This window comes from Sander vitreus, chromosome 8 (assembly GCF_031162955.1).
Source record: "Sander vitreus isolate 19-12246 chromosome 8, sanVit1, whole genome shotgun sequence".
Taxonomy (NCBI): Eukaryota; Metazoa; Chordata; class Actinopteri; order Perciformes; family Percidae; genus Sander; species Sander vitreus.
In genome coordinates this window covers 21313028-21322452 of record NC_135862.1, presented here as the reverse complement: position 1 = coordinate 21322452, position 9425 = coordinate 21313028, and the positions used below count along the sequence as shown (strand labels likewise).

At 39.9% G+C, this 9425-nt stretch overlaps 1 protein-coding gene across 1 annotated transcript; it reads left to right on the top strand.

Moving 5' to 3' along the window:
* Window positions 1–907: 907 nt before the first annotated feature.
* LOC144522406 (uncharacterized) lies at window positions 908–7112 on the top strand. Its single transcript, XM_078257454.1, has 4 exons — window positions 908–1188; window positions 1683–1772; window positions 2116–2379; window positions 3798–7112. Exons 1-4 carry the CDS (start codon window positions 1128–1130, stop codon window positions 4067–4069), a joined length of 687 nt encoding a protein of 228 aa, XP_078113580.1. The 5' UTR covers window positions 908–1127; the 3' UTR covers window positions 4070–7112.
* Window positions 7113–9425: the final 2313 nt, after the last annotated feature.

Sequence of the window (9425 nt, the reverse complement as noted above, 5' to 3'; positions counted from 1 at the left end):
AATTGATTTTGTTTTGGGAGGTTGAAATACAAACTCAGAACTAGTGATTGATAGAATACTGTGCTCGCAAATTACGTAACATTGACCAATAGTGTTTTACATATATGAACATACATTTATATTTTACTGCATGTTAACAGGTAACAACGTGACTAGACTCATTTAGATAGTTAGGCCACCAATGTGGAGTTTTGCAAACTCCATCCACTGAGGAAGACCATGATATTTTGTTAAAAGCTAGTAAGTGGACCTTGAGTTAATGTTTTTTTGCCAAACAAAAATTAACAATATCATTTATAATTCTGCTAATTTGTGTGCCTTAATGATCGTTATTTAGAAATGTTGCATGCATTTAGCAAATTTTGTTATTTGAAAGCATACAGTAAAAAAGGACATGTTATAACTGATGCTTTATTGTACTTGTTCTGTACAGTATATGTTTTACCTGATGTTTTATCTTGTTATTTTGATATGTGGGATGTGCCAAATGTTTGGCATGATACAGAAATAAAATCTGACTAACACACTAATAATAATTAATTCTAAGACATGAGCTACATAACTACAGAGCAAATTTAGTAATTGCATTTATTTGCATACCAAATGTTAGTTAGTGTAGAATACAACTTTGACAGGTTTGTATAAGTGTGTGTGTGCGTGTGTGTGTGTGTGTGTGCGTGTGTGTGCGTGTGTGTGTGTGTGTGTGTGTGCGTGTGCGTGTGTGTGTGTGTGTGTGTGTGCGTGTGTGTGTCTGCATAAGTATTCCGTATTCAGCTAACACACTTGTGGGGTATGTGTCTCCATTGTGTTAGGTGACTAAAAGCAGAACAGAGAAGGCAACCTAAAGTCACACAACCGGGCCTCGGCTGTCTCTGCTGTTCTGTGATCAGAATGTTAAGAGCGGCCACTCAGGGATCTGCTGGGTAGGGGAGTGTTATTAAGTCACTGAACAACAACAAACACACACACAGTACAGCTCACAGTCTCCTGAGCGGTGACTAAGGCCGGCGTGTTGGGTGTTGTTGGAGGTTTCCTGACCTTTTGGTGCTGACAGAAGCAGGAGGATGAACAAGGTGAATCGTTGAAAAAAGTGTAACAGAGATCCTGAGCCGTCATGAGTATCAGACATGTTACCAGGAGAACATTTACCTGTGGACAGGACGGAGGAACAGAGCAACCCGACTAAAGGCAAGTACTCATGATGTGACCTGAAATAAGCAACTTATTTTTCTTAATACGAACACACTGCAGCTGCTCTGGCCACATTCTTTTTTTTTAAAGCTTCAACTGATAGACAAAGGGACAATAGTTTGTGCTGCTATTCTTTATCTGTAAAGTTTACAATTTTTATCCTAACAATGTAAAAAGTGTTTAGTGTTTCCCGAAGAAACATCTGGGCAGGGTGGTAAAAACCCTGAAACACAATGAAAACATCATGGGACACCGAACCATCTTAATTAATTATGTAAGGGTTAGAAGCTCTGTAAGGCGGGATTACACTGCTCATATTAAATGGAAGTGACTTTGATAAATGTCTACTGTTTTTATGTGAAACAATGTAAGCAAATTGTTTTAAAAAATCCTGGATTTTCAGACTTTTTAGTCAGTTTGGTCAGTGAGGAATCTGTGACATCTTATGATAGTTTTGCAGCTAACATGACTTTCTTTTGATGTGGCTCAAGGTAGTGCACCTTTAAAATCAGCACAGGAAATCCTTTCAGCATGTGAGCCTGTTAGCAGAGGAAATACCATCCCCACTGACCTCATCAGCAGTAAGTGGAAACCGTGAGACCTTTACAGCAAACAACACAATGACCTAAATTAAATGTTGGGACTCTTGACGAGGGGCTATCCGCAACCAAAACATCTGGAGATAACGATACATTCCTGTATGGAAAAGGGTTACGTTCCGTATTCCTGGGTGCAAAACAAGAATGTTATGCTTCAAGACTGTTGTACACTTAGCAGTCTGTTTCTAATTTTAAAGTCCTGATTGATTAAAAGGTGAATTTGTTTTGTGCTCACTCAGATGTTTGATCATTAAGGAATTCTATTCCTGTTCTGATGATCAATAAGACAATCTTTACTGTATGTTTGTCTGTTTTCATTTCCTAGCTCAGCCTCTGCCTGCTGCAGCCCCACCAGCAGAGGCTTCACAGGAGGCAGCGTGGTTGAAGAAGCCTCAGTCTGACCTCCAGAAGACCACCTGCCCGCGATGTGGGCTCACAGTCCCAGAACACAGACTCCCCCCTCTCCCCCCGGGCCTGAGCCGACTGCAGGGCTCCAGCTCCTCGGTGCACGGCAGCAGCAGCAGCAGCAGCAGCAGGAGATGCAGGGGCAGTGTGGCTGGCTCACACCTACCTCCTGCTACACCTGCTGGTAGGCACAACAATGAGGCTCACTTTCACACCATTTGAATAGGACTGGACAATTTGCTTTTGTCCTGATTCGATTCTTTCACGATACATGGGTGCCGATTTGATTTGTGTTGCGATTCTAGAAGTATTGCGATTCAATAGTATTTAGTATTGCGATTTTCTTTTCCTTCCTTAACAAAAACAAAAGTTGAATAATACACTTGTAGAGACAATATAACATGAGACATTTCTAAAAATGAATTGTTTTCTAAAAAGAATGCACATCACATGTCAGTCAGTCAGTCTGACATTTATTTAATTTGTGAAGAAGTAAATAAGGATTTTCTGCTTTCACTCTGTTTTGCTGGAAATGGTGTAGGCGTGGTCAGCGGTAACGTATAAACAGAACATATTTAGGTCAATCATTGGTAAAAAAAACCTTTCGATTCTAGGGAAAATAATCAATTCTGAAAATGTGATTTTTTTTTCCCACCCCTACTGGACAATATAATATAAAATTGATATCATGATATATTGTCACATTAATCTTCAGTAAATACTTTTTACATCACATTTCTGTTCTTTAACTTTGGTGTCAGTATCAATATCGACTTACAATGAGTGAGCAAACTCTGTGAAACATTCAAATAATTTTTCTGTTACCCCCAAAGACAATCTATCCTATTCCACAAAAAGTTTCCCTTGAAGACTTTCAAACTGCTGGACTTTCTTCAAGTGTTATCAAAGCGTGCAGTGGGCCACTCCTTGTTTATCCTTGTGTTCATGTTGTTATCTCTATGAAGTTATGCATTAAATCAATACGGTAGCCACACATAATGCTCCTTTTTCATCTACACCACATATAGATATTAGCATAAGTTATGTGCAGGGGTGTATAATTTGAGCGGCTAAGCAGGAATACGCTGAACCCCACTCCCCAGGGAATTCTGCCATCTGCTTTTCATTCACTTCCTTGAGTAAACAGGATAAAACAGCTCAATTTGCATGAGCTCACTCACTATCTGGTCCTTGTGAGGATGAAAACGCTAGCCAAGCAACAATACAACGGTTAGGATCGCAAGAGATGCACTGTAACACACCAAGTGGGGTTAATGTATGCAATTTCATCTGTAGCTAATTTTGGTGGGAGAGCAATTATCTCGTGACAGCTTCTTCCTAGTTGTTGTTCATCACTGGCAGCCTTGCTGGCCTTTTTTATTTTCCCCCGAGGACTGAACGAAGCTCTGTGATTAAGTAAACACATTCACACTTGATCACTGCAGCAGAGTAGTTTCTCTTTCAACTTCTAGTTGGCTTGACAAATAAACATGCGAGAGATTAATTTAGGGTTAATAGAATTGTTAATCCCCGTTTCTGATGGTGTCTGACAGGCTTTTAGAACATCCATCAGCTTTTCTGTGACATGTTCCTCACCCACAGACTCGTGTTTACACCTGCTGCTGGCGTGTCTGTCGTGCCAGTGCTCCTTGCTGCTTCTGGGTCTGTTGGAGGCCTGTTCCTCCTGCCTCCACACCCTCTGCTCCTGCTGCTGCCACGCCTGCGCCCGGTGCTGTTCGGCCATCCAGGAGGCACCCGTGGAGGAGCTCAACTGCCATGCCCACTGCCAGTCGGTGCTGGTGGAGTCTTGCTGCGAGCCAATCGAGTGTCTGGAGTTTTGCCTGGACTGCTGCGAGATCTGCCATCGCAGCTAGGAGGGCTAATATACAAGACATGACGAGACTAAAACAACAGACATTAAAGTCAATGTGGGTTTCATTAGTACCACGATAGTCTATATCCACGACGTTCCACTTCCCGGGGATTGCTCTGTTGCCGCCGGAAATTCTGCCTTTTCGGCCGGATGTCCGGTACCTTCCGCTTTCTTTGTGTTGGAATTTTAAACTCCGGTCGATTTCTGAGGACTATGGTTAACTGCTCCTCAGATCTCTGCAGGGTAAATCCAGACAGCTAGCAAGACTAAGCGTTCAATCAGTTTTTTGTTGCACGACTAAAACAACTTTTGAACGTACACATGTTCCACTAAAACAAGTTCCTTAAAGGTCCCATGACATGGTGCTCTTCGGATGCTTTTATATAGACCTTAGTGGTCCCCTAATACTGTATCTGAAGTCTCTTTCCCGAAATTCAGCCTTGGTGCAGAATTACAGCCACTAGAGCCAGTCCCAGAATGAGCTTTCCTTAGGATGTGCCATTTCTGTGTCTGCAGCTATCGAGGAGGAGAGGAGGGGTGTGGCCTTGACCAACTGCCACTTTGCTCGTTTGAAAGCCATGATCTCGCTCTCTCATTGGCGGGCCAAATTCTCTGGGCGGGCAAAGCAGAGAAAGGGGAGGTAACCTTGCTCCTTATGACCTCATAAGGAGCAAGATTCCAGATCGGCCCATCTGAGCTTTCATTTTCTCAAAGGCAGAGCAGGATACCCAGGGCTCGGTTTACACCTATCGCCATTTCTAGCCACTGGGGGATAGGCAGGCTAGGTGAACTCATATTAATGTCGAAAAACCTCATAAAGTGAAATTTTCATGCCATGGGACCTTTAAGTACTGAGTTGAAGTCAGGAGGCCATTGGCTAAGCTTAGCATAAAGCTTGGAAGATGGGGGAAACAAATAGCCCGGCTCAATCCAAAGTAAAAAACTAACAAATAAATTCAAGCCCCAACACCTCTAAAGCTCACATATTAACATATTGTATGTCGTTTGTTTAATCCATACACCAACAGAACACTTTTTTTTTAAAGATTATTTTTGGGGCATTTTAGGCCTTTATTTCCAACAAGACTGCTTAGACTTGAAAAGGGAGATAGAGGGGGAACGACATGCAGCAAAGGGCCGCAGGTTGGAGCCGAAACCTGCGGCCGTCGCTTCGAGGACTAAGCCTCTCTGCATGGGCGCGTGCTCCACTAGGTGAGCTACCCAGGCGCCCACAATTTGTGTTTTAAGAGGGAGTTGCGTGCTTTAAGTTTTTGTTGACAAAATTTTATTGTTTATCCATTCACCTGGCACTTAGGTGCCGTGTCTCTGCTTATTGCCTGGCAACCTCAAGAGTTATGTGCTGTTACTCCTTGTTAAACCATAAATTGGCATTTTTTTCAGATTGAACAAACAAGATGTTTGGACAGAGCCAAGCTAGCTGTTTCCCCGCACTTCCAGTTTTTATACTAAGCTAATCAGATTCCAGTTTCACTAATCAAAACATTATATTTGGTTTGATTAGTACAAGAACCAAAGTGTAAAACAAGTCAAGACATGAGTGTGGTGTCAACCTTCTTATTGATCTCTCTGCAAGAAAGTAAATGAGTGTATTTCCCAAAGTACTTCTTTACCATCTGTGCATTCTCATCTCATTGCAACCACGCTGACAAGAGGAAGGAATAGCTGCATTATTTATCTCCTGGTTGATTTTGTGGAAAAGAGATTCAAGGTCCTTTTGGAATATTAAAAGAAATGTGTCAAGGTCATTTGTTCTGCTTGTTAAATCTCTTTGGATAGCCAGGGTGAATAAAATTGAAGCCAGAGTGGGACTCATTAATACTCCAGTGGTGATCTTGATCACATTGCTGCACAACTAATTTTCTTTTTATAAACAAGCACAGATACTTGCTGCACTGCATAGTGTACATGCTACAGTACATTCACGATTCAGGCTTTATTCTACAGAAATGAAGCCTTTTGTTTGTACATCAAGTTGCATCAAATGACTTTGACCCAGCAAGACCCTGAACGAGAAAGGTCTATCTCTTTGCTCAGTTTTGTAAGGGTTCTCATGTTATAAGATTGCAGGCTTGACTTCTCTCTGCGCAGCTCTTTGCAGCTGAAGGAACAGGGCACAAAAAAACTTGTCAGCTCTCTCTTGAATCCCTTTTCATATTTGTCATATAAAGCGCTTAGAACATAAAAGGATGCTCATTCTCTCCAGATCTTGGAAGATTGAAGTCGGCTCCTTTAAAGTCGTTGTGTGAGATGACAGCAGAGAGGCAGAGTAAACAGCCAAAAATAAAACAAAGCGGCGATAAAGACAGTGCTGTCAATCTGTCCGGGCAAGCCAAGAGGCTCATTTAAATCATGTTAGAGCGAGTAAATCGAATTTAAGTATATCTTTTGCCCATAACACATTTGGATTCTGCTAGTGACAAGAAGGAGCGGTGACGTCCAATTTAGAGCATCGCGAGCATACAGCAACAAATAAACACTCAGGTTTGTTCCACTTGTCCCCCTCAATTTGTCATACCCTTTACCCACTGCTGTCTACCTCCACAAATCACAAACAGCTGATATTGTCAGAGTGAATTCAGAACCTATATATGTTGCAGCCACACAGTAATATAGGGCTGCATTTTTTTCATAGTCGATTAATTTGTTGATTATTTTCTTGATTAATCGATTAGTTGTTTGGTCTATAAAATGTCCAAAAGCCCAAGATGATGTCCTCAAATGTCTTGTTTTGTCCACAACTCAAAGATATTCAGTTTACTGTCACAGAGGAGAGAAGAAATTAGAAAATATTCACATTTAAGAAGCTGGAATCAAAGAATTTTTACTTTTGTCTTAAAAAAATTACTCAAACCGACTAATCGATTATCAAAATAGTTGGCGATTAATTTAAAAGTTGACAACTAATCGATTAATCAATTAATCGTTGCAGCTCTACAGTCATATATTGTTTTAAAATGGATGTATATATTTGCATTTGAGTTTTGATTAGAAATCACCACTTACAAAATCATTTTAATAAAAGCTTTTCATTTTATGGTGGCAAAAACAATAAAACTAAGAGCTTTCGGTGTGATTAGATGCAGTAAACGGAGAAAGGTTTTGTAATTAAGTCGACCAAATGACAATTAATTGGCAACTGTTTTGTTAATAGATAAATAATTTAAGTTATTTTTCAAGCAAAAACTACAATCTTTTCTGGTTCTGCTTCTCAATTGTGAGAATCTTTTGCTTCTCAGTGTTTTATGCATTGATAAATTGATTCAATATATCTTTCATTTCAAGACATCACACTGGGCTTTGAGAAATAGAGAGGGGCAATTTCTGACTTTACAGACCAAACAATTACATGAAAATAATTGGCAGAATATTCAATAATGTATAATTATCATTAGTTGCAACACTTAGTGTTTGTTTTTATAGTAAAATAGCAATATCATAACATATGAATCATAAAAAAAGCAAATATACAAAGAAGGGGTAACAACAATTTTAAAGTCTAAAAAAAAATACACTTTAATTAATAACATGTCAAACCACCCTTAATATGCTAATTGGGATAAATTATATGCCTTATTATTTTATTATCACTTTATTGAAAATTGATTTCCTCTGTGTGCTCATGAGGACACTGAAGTCATGTCCACTTTTTATTTTCGTTTTTCTTGAATTTAAGGGTGCCACAAATCTAGGGGAAGTTTACATTCTACAATTAAAAACCTGTTTTATAAGTTGTTTCAAAACTTTCAAGTCGTCTTTAACGCTCCTCTCTGCATGTTCAGTAATCCTGTTTAAGATTATATATAACTAGTTACTTATTACTTAAATTTCTCCTTGTAAATGAGACAGGAAAAGATCATACTAAAATACCAAAAATCTGAAGAAAGAATCAACTGTATTCTTACCTTGAAACTGTCTGCCCTCTTTAAACCTTAAAGCGTAACTCTCGCCAAAATGCAACCTAGGGTCTTTGTGTGAATGTACCCGAGTCAAAAAGTTTAGTTTAAAAGCGTAATTAGGACGAAAGCGCCACTTTTAAGATTGACCGTGTTTTCGTTTTTGATCAAATGGCCTTTTGAATGGGAGTGCTAGGGGCACTACTATGATCGCATCAAAATAGCCATTTTTAAAACACTAAGAAGGCTCAACAACATGAAACGTTGTTCCAAGTATCACCAGGGGCTCTACACATGAACTCGAGCACTGTGAACATTGTTTGTGTACTCAGACACTTTTTGACTGGCAAGATGGCGGCGAGCTGAAAAAAACAACTGCTAAAGTGAGTTGTCTTTTTAGTAAACTCTGTGTACACAAACAATGTTGTCAATGCTGAAGTTCATGTGTAGAGCCCCTGGTGATACTTGAAGCAAAGTTTCATGTTGTGTCGAGCCTTCTTAGTGTTTTAAAAATAGTGATTTTGATGCGATCACAGTAGTGCCCCTAGCACTCCCATTTGACCGAAAACACGGTCAATCTTAAAAGTGGTGCTTCCGTCCAAATTATGCTTTTAAACGAAAGTTTTACTCGGGTACATTCACAAAAAGACCCTAGGTTGCATTTTGGCAAGAGTTACGCTTTAAGGTTTAAAAAGAGACATTTTAGCGCCAAGTGCGCTGCAGGAAATCAGAGTGCTCTTGGTCATACCTGGGCAGTAAGCTGCGATTTGCAAATAATTTAAAGATAAAATAAAGATAAAATGCTTTGATTGCAGTATTGCTAGAAAATTAAGTTTGAGAGATGCATTTGCACGTCAGTATCATGGCAATAAGATTTATAAACACAATGGCCTGTTGAGTTGACAACCTCGTCATGCGTCGGAAGCTTGAGGTTGCAAACCGACACCTTGTTTTTCTCCGTTGTTGGACTGGCAGTCTGAGATAACAAGACTGGGCATCACAGATGGAGGATGACCCAGTGAGGAGCGGTTTCTTTTAAACCTGAGCTGCTTTTCAAAAACAACCCTTTCAACACTTTTTTATTCAGAATCTTTCTATTTGTATTCTCGCCTGCCTCCAAAGCTTTATGACAATGGTTGTAACCTCCTCAATCAAAACAAGGTTTACGTGTAGTGTATGAAGTGGCATCTATTGAAAAAAAAAAGGGGAAATAATAACACCTAATAGTCAGTCTGTCAGATGTGCCCATCTGCTGAAAAGGAAACAAAAATAAATGTAACCAGATTTGAATATCTAACATTTGAGGCTGACGCAGAGAGGACGGATCAAAGGGAAGAGAGACACACCAGAGGGGGGGGCAATCATAAACACATTGTCTCATTTTAATAAGTGAGGGGAATGGTTTCTAAACCAGCACATATTATCAAGTTTCATGTGTTTGGG